This window comes from Engraulis encrasicolus, chromosome 8 (genome assembly GCF_034702125.1).
Source record: "Engraulis encrasicolus isolate BLACKSEA-1 chromosome 8, IST_EnEncr_1.0, whole genome shotgun sequence".
In the NCBI taxonomy this organism is placed as follows: domain Eukaryota; kingdom Metazoa; phylum Chordata; class Actinopteri; order Clupeiformes; family Engraulidae; genus Engraulis; species Engraulis encrasicolus.
The window spans coordinates 8,531,577-8,552,612 of record NC_085864.1 but is presented as its reverse complement, the minus strand read 5'-3'; the positions used below and the strand labels follow the sequence as shown (position 1 = coordinate 8,552,612).

At 45.8% G+C, this 21,036-nt stretch overlaps 1 protein-coding gene across 1 annotated transcript; it reads right to left on the bottom strand.

Moving 5' to 3' along the window:
* Window positions 1-1,561: 1,561 nt before the first annotated feature.
* si:ch211-14c7.2 (uncharacterized) lies at window positions 1,562-20,305 on the bottom strand. Its single transcript, XM_063205934.1, has 6 exons — window positions 20,016-20,305; window positions 15,960-19,397; window positions 8,012-8,193; window positions 5,673-5,797; window positions 3,794-3,917; window positions 1,562-1,720 (listed from the first exon to the last, which is right to left on the bottom strand). Exons 2-6 carry the CDS (start codon window positions 19,288-19,290, stop codon window positions 1,592-1,594), a joined length of 3,891 nt encoding a protein of 1,296 aa, XP_063062004.1. The 5' UTR covers window positions 19,291-19,397; window positions 20,016-20,305; the 3' UTR covers window positions 1,562-1,591.
* Between the last annotated feature and the right edge of the window lie 731 nt (window positions 20,306-21,036).

The following is a 21,036-nucleotide window of genomic DNA, read 5'->3' as shown; positions in this document are numbered from 1 at the left end:
GCGCGCGTGTGTGTGTCTGTGTGTGTGACAGAGAGGTTGTGGTGTGTGTGTGTGTGTGTGTGTGTGTGTCTTAGGCCACAAAGGGCCCTGTGATGTAACCCAAGCTTGCCCAGTAAAACCAGGACGAAGGGAAGTAGAGTAATCCATACTTTCACAATATACAACATGAGTGTTTCATGAATTGTAAAGAAAAAAAAACATTGATGTGACCCCTGGTGTCAGAAGTGTCCGTGCTGCTTCTTAAAATCAAGAAAACTTACTGTCCTTATGAAGTTAGATTGGTCATTTGTCAGTTGTCAATTTTGTCAGTTGCTCTGGTTAATGTGTGGTTGGGAAGGCCAACAGAACCCATACGGCGCATATCACAGCAGGCGCGTTCAGGCTGACAGAGAAAGTACCGGTACCCGTTCCCGCACCTAATCTCTGAACCGGACGGTGTGTTCTCGCTGCAATTTTGAGCGTCCGGAAACCGGGAAGTACTTGGTTTTCTCTGCAAAACGTGATGGCAACGTGGGCGTCAGCAGGTTCATCCAGGTGACAAATGGTAATATATGGAAAAGTTCAGCGCCCGGTATGAACATATGAAGTTTGTGGGTAAGCACTTTAGTTCATGACTGGTGCGGGAACGGGCTAGTTGACCTGAAAACATTATTTGGGCCTGTGACTGTGAGGATAGATCCGTAATAGATCAGAACCAGATAAATCCAGTTACCTGGTGGTTTGGCACTAGCACATGTTTACACTAATTTAGGTATATAAAAGAGTGTCTGACAGCGGGGGACAAAGGGTTCAGTTGTCCCGGAGCCCAGGGGAAAGAGGGGCCAAAAATGAGGTCCTAGCTATCAGAGGTTCTGAATTCAGGTCTGCATGTCTCTTTGCGTGGTTGGAACAATTTTAGAAAACCCTGGCCTCATCCACTATTAGGACATTATCGTCAGTGAAAGTGTGGAAGAGAATTCACAACAGACAAGACCTAAAAACCCCAAATGAAAACAGTTAGAAGAATAATTACAAGTGCCTCGAAAAATAAAGCAAGCCTGGAAACGAGGGGTACACCAACAGAGAAACAAACAGGACAGGACAGGACAGAACAGGACAGCATCTCTACGATATACAGTATATTTCAGTCTTGCATCAGTATCACGCATGGCCCAAGTGGCGGTTTGGTTCAGGAGATCTTGCTGCAGCCATGGGAGAGAGAGACATACTGACGGAGCCTGTGTGAGACTGTGTGTGTGTGTGTGTGTGTGTGTGTGTGTGTGTGTGTGTGTGTGTGTGTGTGTGTGTGTGTGTGTGTGTGTGTGTGTGTGTGTGTGTGTGTGTGTGTGTGTGTGTGTGATTAGCGCTGAAGTGTAAGTCATTATTTTTAATGAATGAACACGGCTTGAGTGTGTGTGTGTGTGTGTGTGTGTGTGTGAGAGAGAGAGACAATTTGAGGGTGCACACGAGCATGCCTGCATAGTGTGTGTGTGTGTGTGTGTGTGTGTGTGTGTGTGTGTGTGTGTGTGTGTGTGTGTGTGTGTGTGTGTGTGTGTGTGTGTGTGTGTGTGTGTGTGTGTGACAAGCAGGGTTGCATGGTGGCTGCAGGTCATCAGGCCAGCAGGTGGTTCCTGTTGAGGTCGTAGGAGAGCCTCCTCTTATTGGCCAGTGGGGCGTGCAGGTTGACCAATGGGTGGCCGGCAGAGAGGCCATGACCTTGGGGAAGGTCACTCCGGTGTGCCTGCATGGGGAAGGACATTGGAAATGCTGTACATGACACATTTACTGTAGGACACACACACACACACACTTTGTCTCTATTGCACCTAAACACCCAGGCTCACACGCACACACGCACGTTCACATGCACACACACACACACACACACACACACACACACACACACACACACACACACACACACACACACACACACACACACACACACACACACACACACACACACACACACACACACACACACACACACACACACACACACACCTTTTTACTGTTTAGTAATTCTGTTCATGCAAGAAATCAAAGCCCTTTTATCATTGTAAGTGAGGAGAAAAATCTCTATCAACGATTGTAGGGAAATGAAACAATAACTGTAAGTACAAATAATAAGCTATAGTCATAGATAGGACCCGTTGCTGTAAATCACAAGTCATAAGTCCATCACTTTGGCATGCAAAAGCCATTTCCATGGGTTCACATCTTTGTTACACATGATTAGCGCTGAAGTGTAAGTCATTATTTTTAATGAATGAACACGGCTTGAGTGTGTGTGCGTGTGTATGTGTGTGTGTGTGTGTGTGTGTGTGTGTGTGTGTGTGTGTGTGTGTGTGTGTGTGTGTGTGTGTGTGTGTGTGTGTGTGTGTGTGTGTGCTCTTGAGTATAGCCTATAGACCTACTTAAGTAAGTCTGTTATGTAATTGGATGAGAGATAATTACCCACTCCTGTTACAAAACACCAGTGGCCCCCGATACTCTATTCTACTCTGGGAGCTAGTGGAGCACTGGGACAAAGAAACACACTGGGGAAAGGCAAATGGATTTTTAGAATAGAATAAACAGAGTTTAAATAGCTTTGGCATGATCTTTACCTCCGCCAGCCAAGGAGGTTGTGTTTTCAGTTGTGTTGGTTTGTTTGCCTGTCTCTCTGTCTGTTTGTTTGTCAGCAGGATAACTCAAAAAGTTAAATTAACTGATTTAACACATTCTAATACAAGTTGATGGTCCTAGCTTTTAAATTCAACATATTTCATGTTTTTATGTGCTTCGGAGACAGAGATATTTAGGTTTTAATAGGCAGAGGGCACCTTCCCAGAAAGGGCTTAGGCATTCATCAGGTGCCTTGGGCTAAAATGGGTTAAAGGCTTTAATATATTTTCCCAAATCCCAGAGTGCCTCAGTCTGCTCTTTGCTTCTGGTTTGAATTTTGACTTGTCATTTGGTACAGATGAGCACCTGATTGACATTGTCTGATGTCTCTTGAGCACTCTAAACCCCCTTGTGTCTGTACACTAGAAAGGCACTCGAAGACAAGCAAACAGTGTTGAAGGAGACACAATTATCTACTCAAATGTATTCATTATTAAAATATAAAACCACTCAATATTGTGTGTCGTCCTACAGCGTATATATTTACACAGACTACAGCTATTTACTCCCATAGTGGCATATTGTATTTTTAGATATTTCTCCTCAATATTTCCCCATTGGCCCAATGTCACAAGACTAAATATACAATCCCTGTAGAATCCATTCCCAAAGGAGTCATCAGTGAGAAATTATAAGATTCATGAATGCATTTCTAAGTTACTTTCCCAACCAACAACGCAGGTAAAAAAACACAACCTCCTTGGCCGGTGTAATAGAAAGAAACCTTCTCTTCATAACAAAATGTTTTACTGTACTCTGCATTTTAAGTACAGTGCTTGTGTACAGTCTATTTCTGTGCTCTGTACCTGTCCACACTGTATTTTGTAGTGTATGCCCCAGTTATAATTCACTTTGGATGAAAGCATCTGCAAAATGGGGGTTCTCAAACTTTTTGCGGCTGGGGACCCCTAATGGAGCAGATCATTTTCCATCCACCCAATCATAACCACACCACACATGTCAAAGAAATGTCAGAGATCCGTTTAAACCTGCTCTACTGTACCGTTACCTATTGCATTCACAACCATTGCAGTCTATTGCATTTTTAACACTCCACCCTGACAATATGCCAGGCCTGGGTCCCCAGGGGTTCCCATGAGAACCACTACTGTGATATAATATTAACAAGGCAAGGCAAAGCACCTACTGAGTGATGCTGGGCCACCTGTAGGGATGACAGCAGGTGTTTCCAAGAGGGAGATTCGGTGCGCTTGTGCTTCAGGCCAAGCATCTTATTCAGGTCCTGGAATCCGTCCAGTAAGGTCCTCTCCCTGACAAACAAGGACATCAAACTCAATAACACACAATAACAAGCTCAAAATAAACCACCGATACTAAATAATACAATAAAGGAATGTGCTGGGTGATGCTTGAAAGTATTACATTAGGTTGTGCAAATAGTGGCTTGCTTCCTCAAGTGATTGACTGTGTATACCTGCACATATACTACACACATTCTCTCTCTCTCTCTCTCTCTCTCTCTCTCTCTCTCTCTCTCTCTCTCTCTCTCTCTCTCTCTCTCTCTCTCTCTCTCTCTCTCTCTCTCTCTCTCTCTCTCTCTCTCTCTCATACACACACACTCACTCACACAGATGCTACATTGCAACATGCTATCATGACCACTGGCAACAATTCAGTGTCATGCTCAAGGACAACAGGCCAAGGTCAGAGAGAGCAAGCAAATCAGCCACCCACTTATAATCTGTTTAATATCTGGCTGCCCTCTCTAAACTATTCTTGTTCCAGCTCCTAACTGTTGGCATCTTGCAAACTTTGCATTTGATGCCATCCAGATGCAAACGGTTCTCAAAAGGTTCACAGACTGTTAATTCAATTCATGGCTTAGTTGTTGTTGTGAGGTCCTGCCACTTTCTGGTGACAACCACTAGAGGGCGGTGTGCTGTGGTTTTGTAAAGACAGAGCCGTCTTGACATAAAGCAATTGATCTCGTACAGAGAGGGACATAATAACGGAGTGGAAGCTTGCAGGATAAGACCAGGCCATAGACCAGGGCTATTCAGTTGGAGACCCCAGGGCCAGGTCCGGCCGTTACATGGCAAGGTCCTCTAGCCCTCCACAAGGTCTGAACAAAAAGAAAAAATAGGCGCGCTATCTATGTATAATATAATGTTCGACCCTTTTGCTGTGAAGAATTTGAAGATTAAAGTGGCCCTCAGTGACTTTTAATTGAACAGACTAAAGGAAGAACAATAGACTAGAGGTGACCCAGTCCCCCTTTTCACGGCAATCCGGGCAACGATTGCTTGAAGATAGTAGACTGCGATATGTTCACTGCAATATGTGAAATCACATGTGGAATGTGGAACGCAGTTCTCATTTGCTTGCTCGAGGTAACCCACTCCACACTGCAACAACACCACCTAGCTTCATCCTGTGTCACCCCGTGTCTTTTTTTATCCTGTATGCAAATACTTCCTGTCTGTTACTTTATGGAAATAAGCACATCAGGGTTGCACTGTGGAAATGCAGGAGCCTGAGACTTGGAGCCTGCACTTTCTGACCTTGAGAAGGCAATATGAAGGACAACAAGAATGATGTTGCACACGGGCTACTCTACTTTTTTGTCTCTATGGAGCTGACGAGAATGATGACCTGCTTTGATTGTGTGATCTGGCTCCCCCATGTGCATGGCGCCAATCTCTTTGATATACTACAGATCCTGTATTCTACTGGGACCCTGCCGAGATGCACACACAGACATGCAGATGCGTGCGCCCGCGCACACACACACACATAGGCACGCGCATGCGCACACACACATATGCGCACACAGAGGCATGCATGAACACACACACACACACACACACACACACACACACACACACACACACACACACACACACACACACACACACACACACACACACACACACACACACACACACTGGCTTGCACACATACACAGGCATGCGCGCGCTCTCTCTCTCTCTCTCTCTCTCTCTCTCTCTCTCTCTCTCTCTCTCTCTCTCACTAACACTAACGTGTTCCCTTTGCTCTGCACATACCCATGGTCCTCAGGGGTGCTCTTCTGTTCCGCCGCTCCCCGCAGAAGCTGCTTCAGAGTTGGAATTCCATCGAGGTTAAAGGTCACACTGACTACAGGTGGGAAGGCTGCCAGAAAGACCCCTGGCTGTGGCATGGTGAACACAGGAGTGGACAACAAGAGATTAATAAGTCAGTTAAGATGGTTAGGTACAGTAGGCTAATGGCTAGCCATTATACCTCCAAATGGTTTAGTAGCCTATTTTTTTTTAAACATTCATTTTTTCTTATATGGAACAAACTGAACAAAACAGACATATATGATATACCATACTGTATGTATATGTGTCAGTGATAAAGATAGGATCACGGGAGCCAGATTTAAGTCTGATTGAAAACAGTTCCAGTTAGGTAGATTGAGGAAATACACAATAGCCAATATCTCCAACGATTTTGTACCATGTTGTTTCAATGCAGAACAAACTGAAGAGGGCCCACATATGTGCCAGTGATACAAAGAGCAATACAGGAGCAGATAAAGAAAGATACGGTCTGATACAAAACAGTGACAGGTTGGGAATATTAAGCAAACACTATCCAAAATCCGAACATTTGAGTATGTAGCCTATTAATGAAAATGGAACAAAACAAAACATTTGCGCCGGTAATACCATATCCATAGAGGAGTGTACACAGCAGCCTCTGTAAATAGTGGACCTTGTATTAATTAATGCAAATGTAGTGTAATATAAACACCCGTGCAGTTGTGTACTAGTGCTGGTGCGTCTTTGCATTAGAATTACATAATTTGCATTAAAAAGCGTTATCATGCCTAATGCACCAAAAGAACAATTTATGCCGATTCAAGATCCAGGGTTCGTAGACTCATGCACATTCTATTTACTCTATCTAAAACTGGAGCTGACGGGGCCCTCATCTGGTTCAGGCCAGACAGAGGTTTGCCACGTCCACCCCATAATAATAGGCCAGGGTTACGAGGGGCAAGACTGTTGCCCTGGCAACCTGACAGATAGAACATGGCTTTAAGGTACAGTACCAGGAAGTGCTGTATGTCCAACATGTCTATTTCCTGCCATTTCAGAGGTCTCGGCAGTGCCAATATTTGGCTGAATCAGTTTCCTTGTTCCATGACAAAGGGTCATTTGAAGCCATTCACAACATGTTTCCTTATTATGTAAAGAAGGGAGGGAAATATTTACGTACAGCACAACCATGTGATGGTTGATCATTTTGCAGAATAACAACATATCCGAGTTTGCCAACTTGTTTGTTTTTTTTGTGTTGTGAAGCAGTAGTACTGAAGTAGTACAGTTGAGATGCATACTGTATAGGTCTACTGGTACACAAGCGTTACTTAGTTTAAAGTTGGCACCAGTCTAGCCATGTCATGATTCAAATAACAACGTAAATAAATGGAATTACAGAAATAAGTAAACGGAATTACAGAAATAAAGAATCTCCTATGCCACAGTAATGTAGCTGTAAGGGGAAACGCAAACAGTCCGTCGTTAGCATTAATTAATTAGTCCTTAGCCCCTCCGCTCCACAGCCCTCCGATGACTGTGGCGTAGATGGATGAGACTACAGTTAAAATATTCAGATTTGATGCGATTCATTATTCATCCTGGACAAAACTGGAATATTTAAGTACGGCCTATTTGAGACGCAATTACTCACTCAGTCTCATTAGCATGGGGTTTGGGGGGGGGGGGGGGTGTCGGTGCAACTTCAAAGCAAGTCTTCAGTTTATTGCAATTTGGAGATATTTTAATTGAACAAACAGAGATGTGTTGACAAAATGGTCAGTCCCAAATGTGTAGCCACCCACATTATTCTCTCAGAAACAGTGGTGCTTAGACGCCCCATGGAAACAACAGCATCAGAGGGGGGAGCAAAGCAAACTGGACAAGAATTAAAGGTATGAACACTAACAGCTCTACAGCTTTAAATCACCATGAGTGATGTTTCAGACCACAAGTCCCTTCTTTGGAAAGAGGATATGAAAATGGCAGTGGTATTTAAATAATATATTTAAAATGTATTTTATTTAGCACAGTATACTTAAAATATGTTTTTATTTTTATATATAAAAATATCAAAGGGCTGCCGTAGTGATGGTGGAGGGGGATGTTTGGAGGGTAATGGACAGGACAAAAAGTAGGCCTGTTCATCTAAAGAGCTCTGAAAGATTTGTATGGGTTATTTTTTGTGCATTCTTCAGTAAAGAAATTTAAAATGAGGCATAGAAGGCCGTCTGCCACTAATGTGTGATGATTTTTTCATGCAGTTCTCCAGACAAAAAAAGGGAAATTGGGGTGAGAAGGGTGAGAAGGCGGCTTACTGTGTTGGAGTGGTCCACTGTATCTTTAGTAGCAGAGCAGGGCCACCACTGGCCAGACGCCAGCTCCGCCCCGCAGGCCTGGTCTACGCCCACTTCCTGGTCGAAGGCAGCCCACGACTCATCTGATTGGTGGGCTGAGCTGGCCATCCAATCAGATTGCCAAGATGCTGCGTCACTTTTGTCTGCAGGTTCAAGGACAGTACACACATACAAGGCAACATTTAGCAGCAGGAACAAAACCGCTTCAGATTTCAAATACAAAACCCTTCGTTCATCTTCAATTTCATTCATGGCAAAGTGTTTAAACCAACAACACTGTTTTGCACAGGGGGGAAATGTGAAGTCAAATCACATGTACACTATACATACGTACTGTACACATGGAGAGGCATCCAAAAAAGTATACATACTTTAATTAATTGCAAAGTATGTGTTCATTAGAATTAATTTCATTTTCAATGTGTACCACACTTTACAGACATCATTTTATTGCATTACCTTTCTGTTCATTTGCAGTAACTGTGGCAGGTGTCAAAGCATACAGTTTAGACATCAGCTTGAAAAGAGGGGCTGACAAAACAATACATATCTGGAATTTTTTTTACACTTTGAGAATTTGATGAACTTTACTAAACACCTACTTTACCATGATTGAAAGCGCATACATTATTGGAACACCCTTAATATAGATGGATCTGTAGATTGTAATTCTACACTATACTATGGGCTACTATACTATACTATACTATACTATACTATACTACACTACACTATACTACTATATGTTCCAGTTCCACGACAACACCTCTGTTTCACGTTCGACTATTAAAAAAAGTTTCGCTCCATTACTATAACACCTGCATGCAGCTCCTTGACAGCACATTATTCAGTGTTAATTTCCTATTTAAAACGCTGCACACCTTTACAGTCTGTGACTGTTAAACTTTAGGAGTGACAGAAAAAACAATGTCAACTTCATGTCTAAACATTGCACTCTACATATCTTATTCAGATCACCTTCCTTCTGCTGCAGCTTGCTGAAGATTATTATCATGTAGATTGTAACTTAGATCATCTGCTGTTTGTTACAGACAGAGGGCACAGAGAGAATGATGCGTGTTAACTGTGTGTGTGTGTGTGTGTGTGTGCGCGTGCGTGCATGCGTGCGTGCATGCGCGCAAGTGGCGGTAGTATACTGTATATAGTGTTTGGGTAAGCCAGCCTGTCAGTGTGTGTGTGTGTGTGTGTGTTTGAACAAGTGTCTATACTGTACATACTGTATGTTTGCACCCTTAATACAAGGATCTGGCTTATCCTCTATGTCAAACACTAACGTATCTCTGTGTAGGCACTGAGTTTGTGTAGGCCTAGTGTGTATACTGCTTGTGTGCTCTGTGATGAGTGAAGTGAAAGTGGAAATCCCACCTGGGAATCTACAACTCCCATTGTCATTGTGACACAGCACACAAGTGCACACTGCATGTATGCCTCACCCGCTCAAAGTATAAGTAGTAGACAGTGTATGTGTATGCTGCTAATATATCCTATGATACGTAAGTGGTAGTGTAGTAAGATGTGCTAGGCACTGAGGCAATGTACTCTACTGTACTACACTGCACTACACTGTACTGCACAGCACTGTACTGTACTGTACTACACTGTAGTGTACTACACTGCACTGTAGTGCACTACACTGCACTACACTACTGTACTGCACTGTATTCTACTGCACTGTACTACACTGCACTGTACTGTACTGTACTGCGCTGTACTGTACTGCACTGCACTGCACTGCACTGAACTGTATTGTACTGTACTATACTGTACTGCGCTGTACTGTACTGCACTGCACTGCACTGCACTGCACGGTACTGCACTGAACTGTATTGTACTGTACTATACTGTACTGCGCTGTACTGCACTGTACTGTACTGCGCTGCGCTGTACTGTACTGCACTGCACTGAACTGTATTGTACTGTACTATACTGTACTGCGCTGTACTGTACTGCACTGCACTGAACTGTATTGTACTGTACTATACTGTACTGTACTGTACTGTACTGCATTGCATTGCACTGTACTGTACTCACTACACTGCACTTACCTCACTGTACTGTACTGCACTGTACTGTACTCACTACACTGCAGCACTATACTTCACTGTACTGTACTGCATTACACTGTACCGTACTGTATGTTTATGCTGCCAGTGGGCTCCATAATGAGTTTTGATGGGCCAAGTGGGACTCCTCCCTCTCCTAGAGGTCTAGTCTGCCTCACTCTCTCTCATCTCTCTCTCTCATCTCTCTCTCTTTCTCTCTATCTCTCTCTCTCTCTTGCTCTCTCTCTCTCTCTCTCTCTCATTATCCAACACCTCACCTCACCACACACACACACACACACACACACACACACACACACACACACACACACACACACACACACACACACGCGTCCTTGTGCCCTAGGCACATCACAGGGCAACACCTCAGCGCTGCCCCCGCGAGCTGCAGGAGGCCTCCATAATTATTCACAAGAGTTTGGAGATAGACAGATATAGAGAGGGCGGCAAGAGAGCTAGAATAATGTGTGTGTGTGTGTGTGTGTGTGTGTGTGTGTGTGTGTGTGTGTGTGTGTGTGTGTGTGTGTGTGTGTGTGTGTGTGTGTGTGTGTGTTGCAGTGCTCTGAATTCAGGTCAAAGCAAAGTAAAGTAGACGTACTGAATAATGTCATGAGCTCTGGGAATACACGCCAGTCATCTGCTCTGATCACAAACAAAAGAGAAACCCACACACACACACACACACACGCACACGCACGCGCACGCGCACACACACACACACACACACACACACAGACACAGACACAGACACACTCTCTCCTCTCCTGCTCCACACACAGACATACACACTCCCTCTCTCTCCTCTCCCATCACGCTCTCCCGTCATATTCTCTCCTCTCCCCCCCATTCCCATCTCCTCTCCTCTATCCCCCTCTCCTCTCCTCTCCTTTCCTCTATCCCCCTCTCCTCTCCTTTCCTTTCCTCTATCCCCCTCTCCTCTCCTCTTGTTTCCTCTCTTCTCCTCCCTCCTCTGTTCTCATCTCGTCTCACACTCTCCTTTCCTCCCAGGTGAAAAAGTGGTTCAATTTAGTACAATAAAAGCACGACTGAAGTGTACTTAGTATGTTAAAAGCGCACTCACACTTTTTGTGCTAAGAAAAAGTATGTTTACAATATGCTTATTTAAAGTGTACTTAAAATTAGATGTAATTAAGTTGCTCTCAAAGAAAGTACACTTTGCGAACCATACATAAAGTGCACTTAGAAGATGTTTGGCTAAAGTGTATTTAGAGGAATATACTAATAGTGTTCTAATAGTGATTGCAATTGCACTTTTTTTAAGTGCACTATGATTATACTTCACCCAAGTGACTTCGAAGTGTGATTTTCTATAGTGCGCTTTAAAGTAAATCACTTTAACATATTGGAAGTATACTTTTTCTAAGTGCACCATGATTGTGCTTCATCCAAATATATTCAAAGTGTGCTTACACAAAGTGCATTTACCCATCATGCATCATCATGCATGTGGGTCATTTCACGTGAAATCAGACACTTTGGGACCCGACCGACACGGATTTCAATCATACTTGGTGTGCCTTTTCAGTAGCAAGGAAGCACCACAGAACTGCATTGGTTTGAATCTGACACTAATATTAAGGGAGAAACAGACTAGGAAAGGTTCACATGTGAGGGTAGGACACTATACATTCAGCCTTGAATATATCAGTCAGTGTTAGTCACAAAAAGATGCCTGTGTTGTTGTTTGAAAGCTCTTTTCTGGCTCTACATATTACACAATCACCTTGGAATACAACTACTCTCAGAATATGAATTATGATAAATTGAAAAATTAAAAATTGAATATCTAAAAAACTCATATTTTAAAATGGCCAGTTCCTTGTCCAAACGTAGCCGGCAATGTCATGAGCAGCACCTAAAATGCTGGTGTTCGGTTTGTTATTCATTTCAGAGAGAATTTGACTCACAAATATGGCGTCATACAGACCACTTACTAATAATATGGTAATACCATAGTAGCATCACATGACAAAACAAAAACAAAACAAAAATGGTCAGTGTCCATGGTCCCAGGTTTCAGAAACTAAGGCAGTTGTCCATTTATACACACCAAATGATGATATGTGAATGTTTGAACATTCCTTCTCTGTGTACCTGTGCCATCTTCCCTTTACCGTACTTTAAAGAGATAATCAATGGCTACACTCTCATTTTGTACTCTACCAGTGCATTTGAAGCAACAGCTGTGTCTTTTGTAGATAATGTATAAGTACGTCCCGTTGCAGTTACAGGTTCCACTACCAGAAGCACATCCTGATGATCCATGACAAGTCTATCTGGTCTGAAGGGAAAAGTGAAGGATGGAGATGGCCCATGAGGATGCAGGAAGTTCAGTTTCTCCTCTCCAGTGCTCGGCATACATTCCTCAGCACATGCTAGCCACCAGTTGCCATCATATACAGCTACAACATACCCTTTGATGCTTGAAAATGTAACACATTCCTTTACTGAGCTCACTCTTTCAACTCTGCCTTCTCTGAATGCTGAAAATGGCCTAACTTCCACTGTGTCCATTGACAATGGGCAGAAGCTGTGTAGTTTTTGAGTACCTGGAATAGTTCTTGCAGATTCAAACCTTTTCAACAGGTTCTCAGCTTCATGATGGTACATCTCTGTTGTGGCAAACTGGCAATGGATGTTCTTGACATTATCCTGACTGACTCCCTTGAACCAGGAACGTTTTTTAAACTATAGTTTTGTAATTCAAGATGCTATTCAATCATTTCACTGGAACAACCAGTGCAGGCCACAATCCATCCATTTGTATGCTACTACCAAGATCAGTTGAAACTGGGAAAAAAATCTGTTTTGTTGTTATTTCAGACTGCAACATTCATGATACAATTGCTGTACATCTGTTTCAGAAGCTCCTAATTCAGTTCCTCAGTGACACTTCATCAATGACAGAACGTCCAAAGAAGATCCTATATTTTTTCTGATGGCTGTGCTGCACAATATAAGAACCTTAAAAACACAACAAATTTGTGCCACCACGAGGCAGATTTTCACATACCTGCAGAGTGGCACTTTGGCAAAGGTCCATGTGATGGCGTTGGAGGGACAGTTAAATGGCTTGCTGCACGAGCAAGTCTGCAACGTCCTATTGACAATTAAATTGTAACGCCATACCAACTGTTTGAATTTGTCAAGGATAATGTCAAGAACATCCATTGCCAGTTTGCCACAACAGAGATGTACCATCATGAAGCTGAGAACCTGTTGAAAAGGTTTGAATCTGCAAGAACTATTCCAGGTACTCAAAAACTACACAGCTTCTGCCCATTGTCAAAGGACACAGTGGAAGTTAGGCCATTTTCAGCATTCAGAGAAGGCAGAGTTGAAAGAGTGAGCTCAGTAAAGGAATGTGTTACATTTTCAAGCATCAAAGGGTATGTTGTAGCTGTATATGATGGCAACTGGTGGCTAGCATGTGCTGAGGAATGTATGCCGAGCACTGGAGAGGAAAAATTAACCTTTCTGCATCCTCATGGGCCATCTCCATCCTTCACTTTTCCCTTCAGACCAGATAGACTTGTCATGGATCATCAGGATGTGCTTCTGGTAGTGGAACCTGTAACTGCAACGGGACGTACTTAAACATTATCTACAAAAGACACAGCTGTTGCTTCAAATGCACTGGTAGAGTACAAAATGAGAGTGTAGCCATTGATTATCTCTTTAAAGTACGGTAAAGGGAAGATGGCACAGGTACACAGAGAAGGAATGTTCAAACATTCACATATCATCATTTGGTGTGTATAAATGGCCATCTGCCTTAGTTTCTGAAACCTGGGAACCATGGACACTGACCATTTTTGTTTTGTTTTTGTTTTGTCATGTGATGCTACTATGGTATTACCATATTATTAGTAAGTGGTCTGTATGACGCCATATTTGTGAGTCAAATTCTCTCTGAAATGAATAACAAACCGAACACCAGCATTTTAGGTGCTGCTCATGACATTGCCGGCTACGTTTGGACAAGGAACTGGCCATTTTAAAATATGAGTTTTTTAGATATTCAATTTTTAATTTTTCAATTTATCATAATTCATATTCTGAGAGTAGTTGTATTCCAAGGTGATTGTGTAATATGTAGAGCCAGAAATGAGCTTTCAAACAACAACACAGACATTTTTTTGTGACTAACACTGACTGATATATTCAAGGCTGAATGTATAGTGTCCTACCCTCACATGTAAACCTTTCCTAGTCTGTTTCTCCCTTAATATTAGTGTCAGATTCAAACCAATGCAGTTCTGTGGTGCTACCTTGCTACTGAAAAGGCACACCAAGTATGATTGAAATCCGAGTCGGTCGGGTCCCAAAGTGTCTGATTTCACGTGAAATGACCCATGTACCATCATGCAATGCACTTCTTGGAGCTACATTTCTCAAACAGAAAGCCATTTACCTCTAAGGAATATCTTTGGTTTGCATGAAAATATTACTCATTGTTATATTCTGCATTTATTGTAGGAGTTTTAACATTTTAAAGTGGTACACAAAAAATGGCCATGTTCCCACCGTCATTATGATGGTCACGTATATGTTCTGGTATATATAGACTCACACTTCCCAAGATATCATGGTGAGAGGTAAGTTGGAACTAGTTGTTCAAACAAAGAATCAAGGGCCACCATTCGTGATCAATTCGAATGATCAACTGTAGGTAGGTGGAACAAGAATGAAGTAAAGTGAAATGTGTATCTGAAATCTCTGTAACAATGCAATGATTGTAAATGTCAGTCGTGCTAGGCATGCATACTGTAACATGTGGCTGTGTGTAATGTACAAGCTCTGAGAACCAGCATGGATTGTAGTATTACATTTATATTATTCGTTGTACTTGGGAGTGTACTGTAAATATACTTCAAGCATACCTGTTATATATTTACAATACTTAATATGATATACTTTTTACATATTTAAAATGTTCCAATGTAGTCCAAAGAAGCATGAAGTTAATATACTTTTATTGTACTTCTAGTAACAATAAAATGTTATAGAAGTGTACTCAAGCACACTATTAATGCCATACGAATGCATGAAAAGCGTGTTTGGAGCAAACTTTCAAAAGTATGCTTGTAGTGCACTTAAAGTTGTCCAAAAGCGGTGCCAATTTAGCATCCTCAGTGTGCTGCAAGTGTGCTGAAGTACTGCTTTAGTAGTGCTTCAGCGCACTAATAGTGCAATGAAGCGCACTTTAAATCGCCGAAAATAGTACACTTTGTACTAAGTGCGGTCAAAAAAAGTACACTTTAAGTGTATGGGTTTTTCACCTGGGCTTTCTCCCCCTCCCCTCTCCTCTCCTCTCTCTTCTTCACATTCGCCTCTCCTCCACCTTTCCCCTTCACTCCTCTCCTCTCCTCTCCTCTCCTCTCCTCTCATCTCCTCTCCTCTCCTTTCCTCTCCTCTCCTCCCCTCTCCGCTCGTTCTCACTTCTCTAGGTGAGCTGGTTTGAAGGCAATGTGCCAGACTTTTGTCTAATTTTAGTTATCCATCAAAACATACACACATACATACACACACACACAACAAAGCACTGATTGTTGTTGTTGTTGTTGTTGTTGTTGTGCTGTGGTTGTTGATGCTGTAAACGCTTTGTTAAACACCTGCCCCCTTTTTCACTGTCCCAGTTTCCATCGTGTCTGTGCATGTTTATGGCAGTCAGTTATGTGTGCAAACAGTTCTGGCAGAGATTTTAGCCTGAAGATTAGCCCGCTTATGCAAGGAAGTGGACACACACACATGCACACGCACACACACACACACAGCAGGGAGGTGGCACGAAAGGAACTTACCAGAGACCTCCGCAATCCCACAAGGCACTTGGTGGAACTCTGAGAAGCCATCTTCCCCCGCCTGCATGAACCCTCCGAACTCATCTTCATCCTCCTCCTCATCTTCTTTTTCCTCATCACCTTCATGCCTTTCTCTTCCTCCTCCTGCTCCTCCTCCTCTTCCTCCACCCTCCACGATCTGTCCGTTTGAGGCCACTGTGTCTGCTGTGTGGTTCTCAGCCTCCAGGTGGTGCCCTGGTGGTGGTGGTGGTGGCTGCTTTTGCCCCACACTCAGTGCCTCAATATCGGCCTCGGTCGCTGTAGCTTTGGCCTCTTTGGACTCTGCCTCCTCCTCCACCTCTCCTTCTTGCTCCGCAGTCCAGCAGTTAGCTTCTTTAGATGTGGCCCCCGCCTCGGCCCACTCTTCTTCTGCCCCAGACCAGCCCTGGGCTTGTTTACCTTCAGCCCTGCCCTCCACCTTGGCCTGGTTCTCCCCCTCCCCCCCAGAGAACCAGTCTGTAGCTTCTGTAGCCGTGACCCCAGCCTCTACCACTGCCCAGTCCTCTCCCCCCTCTTCCCCAGTGGACCAGCACTCAGCTTCCTTAGCCTCGAAATGATCCTTTTTCTCTCCGTCTACCTCAGAGTGGAGTCCAGACCAGTCCTTGGAGTCTTTAACTTCGGCCCCTGCCTCTGCCCCTGCCCATGCCTGCTCCTGGTCCTCCTCCTCCGCCTCTCCCTCCGTCTCGGCCACCCGAGTCTCCAGAGTCCTGGCCCCACCTCTGGCCTCCGCCCGCTCCCTCCGCGGGCCTGGGAGGCCTGTTGCCATGGAGTCCGGGGCGGTGGGATTAGGGCAAGCATGTGCGACAGCAGTAGCGGCGGCGGGAGCATTGGTGGAGGTGCAGGGGGTGGAGTAGGTGGTGGTGGAGGGGGGAAGGGTGAGGGTGAGGGTGAGGGTAGCACTGCTGCACTGTGTTGAACTGCTCACTGTGGGAGCCTTGGGGCTGGGAGGAGGGGTCACGGTGGTGGGGGTGCTGCTACTGCTCTCTTTCAGACTGCTCAGTGCGGGAGGTGTCCGAGGGTTATTATCGGTCGATCTAATCCACAAGTCCCTCTGTTCTTCACCGATTCCTCCTCTACCTCCTCCTTCTTCTCCTCTCTCTCTTTCTTCTCTTCCTTCCTCCTCCACTTCTTCTATTTCCTCTGCAAGAGTTAAGGTGCTGGGAGCCTTTTCTGAGCCGTTGCCTGAGCCTGAGCCGCAGCCCTGGCCTTCATTCCCATAATCCTTTGCTGCTGCTGCTGCTGCTGCTGCTGCTGATGCCTGAACCCCGCCGTCTGCATTCCACTCAGATTTGTCCTCCACGGTCACCGGCAGTCGCTCGGGGGCAAACGCACTCACCACCTCCACCTCCTCCTCCTCCTCCTCCGTCTCCGGAGCTGCCACTGCCTCTGCCGCTGCGCTGAGGATATTTGATTTAGTGCTCTCCACTTCATCTTGTCCCTCTACTGCTCTTCCACCAACACCACCGCTGCCGTCACAGTAGTCCCCTCCGACAGCGCAGCAGCGGCCGTGTCCAGCGGGGGGCGGTAAATCTGTCAAGGACGGCGGCGGCTGCCTGTCCAGGGCCTCTTTATCTACTCTCTCCTCCTCCGCCTCCGCTGCTGATGCTCTCTCTATGTAGGCCTGCTGTACTACAGGCTCAGGCAAAGGTTCTTTGCTGCCCAGCGTGAAACTAGGATCTGTGTCTTTACAGCAGCAGTGCTGTTTCTCCAGGCCCAGCTCTGTGCAATGGTGCCTGTCGGGGCTCAAGGTACTGACCCACGTGTTGCTTGTCAGACCGCCATCCACAACGGCAGGATCGGTATCTCTCGATGTTGCATCTTTTGTATCTTCAGCGTTTGTATTTTGCTCGTTAGTGCAACGGACATCAATGTCTCCGGTTCTATCTACGGAGCCTGTGGTGTCTTTGTTAATAACTTCTAGGTTGTTTGTGTGCGTAGGCGTGTTGTCATCATCATTTTTACTATTACCGGCTTCTGTGAAATGGCTGCTTTGAAGGCTGGACTCGATCTCATTGATGTTTCTGCTGGCTTCTGTGGTACAGTCGTTCCAGGTCTTGCTAATGTCACTTTCTGCTGGACAGGAGCAGTTCTCGTGACAAGGGACGTTTGTGATGTCCACATTCTCCTTCGCCACTGCCAACGCCACGCCATCTGACCGCTCCACGTGCAAGCGGTCCTTTTTGGACACGCGTGTCCTCCTCGCGTTGGTTGAACCTCCTCCTCTGCTGCGTTCTTTCGTCCTGCCGTTGCCGGCCCTCTGTCCCGTCCCGCGGCTGCCGTGTTTCTTCCCGTGAGCGCCGCTATTGAGCCGCGCACTCACACACTCCTCTCCTCTGGCTCCTTGCACCTGGTCCTGATGCTGTTGCTGCTGCTGCTGCTGCTGGTGGTGGTGGGGATGCTGATTCTGCTCCTGGCCCTCTTCCAACTTCTGAAGGCCGTTAGCATCGCGCACCTGTCTGCCGCTGCCACTGCTGCCAGGAGCCGAGTCAGCGTTTCCTGCATGCGTGCCACTGCCGCCGCTGCTGGAGCTGCTCAGCTTTCGCCACTTCTTAGCCGGCCGGGGCTTCACTCGAAACACCTCCCCGTCGCACGGTCCTCCTTGGCCCACCCTCGTAGCTCCGGAGGAGGAGGAGGAGGAGAAGGAGGAGTCCTTTGACCCGACCATGGTCTCTCTTAGCCAGCTGCCCACCAGGGTAGCACGGGAAGGGGCCGTGGTGCCGGCCGGACACCTGTTGGAGTTGCCGCCCCCACCACCACCACCACCACCACCAACACCTCCAGGGCCGGTGACGGCACATACGTAGTTCCTCCCCTCGGCTTTCAGCAGGAGGCAACGCGTCTGTGTCTGGCGCCCGCCTTCCGACGCCTTCAGGGTTGCTACAGTAACTAGCGCCCCCAGGCCCGTTTGCCCACTGCCCCCCACCACCGCTGTTCTCCCAGGTCCAGTCTGGGCAGTGGACCGGGTGGTGAGAGGAACGCCTGTGCCTGTGCCTGTGCCTGTGCCATTGCCCATGCCCATCCCAATGCCTGGAGCAGACGACGAGACATTGCCTGGTGGGCACTGCGGCGACTTTGCCAGGTGGGGCTGGTGGTGGAGAGGTGCCGTGGTGGTGGCGCCGCCCTTCGGCTTGGCACTTGGCATGCCGCTCCGCGCCCACGCCCTGAGGGTCTTGATGAGGGACATGTCGCCAAACTCGATGGGGATGGCGAAGGGCACGCCGCTCTTGCGTCCGTGCTGGAGCACTGAGCGCTCCAGACACGGGTAGTTGTTGTTGTTGTTTTGCTGGAGCATCGCGGCTCACCTGACCACGGGGCGGGCGGCCCCCTCTCAGGTATATCTGGGCGCTAGCCTAGGTGAGTGTAGCGAGGCTCTATTGAGAGAGAGAGCACTGGCTGGTGCTGTGGATGGGAACAAAGACAAAGACAGTCACTTGTAGTAGTTTATCATATCGTGTCTGCTCTAGGCAAAAAATAACAGGTTTTCTTAACCACTATGTAGTGTGCTGTCTCTCTCACACTCAAACTCCATCAAATTGTACATGTCTTTCTTGTTAGTTCTTATTTACATGTTATGTTATGTTATGTTATGTTATGTTATGTTATGTTATGTTATGTTATGTTAAGCTAGGTTATGTTGTTATTATGTTGTGTTTTTATGTTAGGCATAATTTAAGAGAAATAACATGTTAATAGCCTACCATTTTAACAAGCAGTGTGTGTTACATCCGTAGGCCTACAGTGTTACACGCATGTGTACCCAACCATCCACATTAAGCTACATCATTGACACAAGGCTACCGGATAAAAGGAATGAACTACTGCATTGAAACAGAGCTCCGTGAGAACAGAGCTACGCTACGCTTCTCTGGCACACCGATGCCTAACCAAGCTATGTTTTCAGTAGCGCCTATTGAAACACCAAAGCTAAAGAGTCAGTTATGCAGTAGAATTTCACACGACAGGCAGTACGGCAAGCAGAGAGATGATTCATTGACAGAGGCTATTCAGGACCCTTACCTGGCCTGTGACTTCAAAGTCGTGATCAGGATTGGCGTAAACGCCACACGTTCCACGGGATGATGCGCTATTTAAATCGCAGTGCGTAATGCAAGCGTCGACTGCTGCCTCGTGAGAACATACACATCTCTCCCATGTTCTCCATCGGCGTCCGAAAGCAGTCTACGTGGCTGGTCGACAAGATGTATCAAACAATTGCAACGTTAACAGTAAACATGACGATTGAATATGCTAAAATGGTGTCAGTTGTTGGACCTCAGTGATGCTGAAGCGTATCCTCTCAGCCTCCTCTCGGCGGTTTAGACGGAGCATCTTGTCAGTTCTCCAGCGTAGTGTAAGCCCAGTAGACGCATAGCCCCTGCAATAGCGTGCGTGCCTCTCCACAGTCCAATAGTAGGCTGCCTATTTTATCTGAGCCTCCGCATCCGCCCTCCTCCTCTTCCTTCTTCCTTCTCTCTCTCTCTCTCTCTCTCTCTCTCTCTCTCTCTCTCTCTCTCTCTCTCAGCACGCTCTCATACACACGCGCGCACTTCACCCATCATCATCAACGCCAACGCGCTGCACGTTCTGGCAACAGCAACAACCGGGGGGAGGTTGAGCGTGTGTATTGCTCCGATGTGATAGCCCAGCTTTGTGCCGGGGAATAACCTTATCGTGCGGAGGCAGCGGGTGATTTTTTCTCATATCACTGTAGTCTGTTCTACCATCATCGTCATGCGATGATGTAGACTAGGGATGATTTAAAGACCTGTGGGATGTTTCTGTGGAGGCTGGTGGTAGCCTACTTCAGACGACGCCCTAATTTTCAACAGGTGAAACGTAACCAATTGTACGGAAACAAAATTCAAGTGGTTCAAACAATAGTAAGCCTGGAAATTCATCTAACGCCTAATACATTATACAGTGCCCAGTGGACGTTGTCTTAAATTTAGAGGTCAAACGGACAAATAACGACCACCCTGCCCTGCCCTGTAGAGGGCGCCCTCGTGCCACATCAAACCTATTCACCTTCACCAAAAGC

Excerpts from the sequence above, each read along its gene's own strand:
- si:ch211-14c7.2 (XM_063205934.1), bottom strand. The coding sequence starts at position 19,290 with ATGCTCCAGCAAAACAACAACAACAACTACCCGTGTCTGGAGCGCTCA. Across the intron at positions 3,918-5,672 it reads AGCACCCCTGAGGACCATGG|GGAGAGGACCTTACTGGACG; the intron begins GTATGTGCAGAG and ends CTTGTTTGTCAG. Across the intron at positions 1,721-3,793 it reads AGGTGGCCCAGCATCACTCA|GCACACCGGAGTGACCTTCC; the intron begins GTAGGTGCTTTG and ends TTCCCCATGCAG.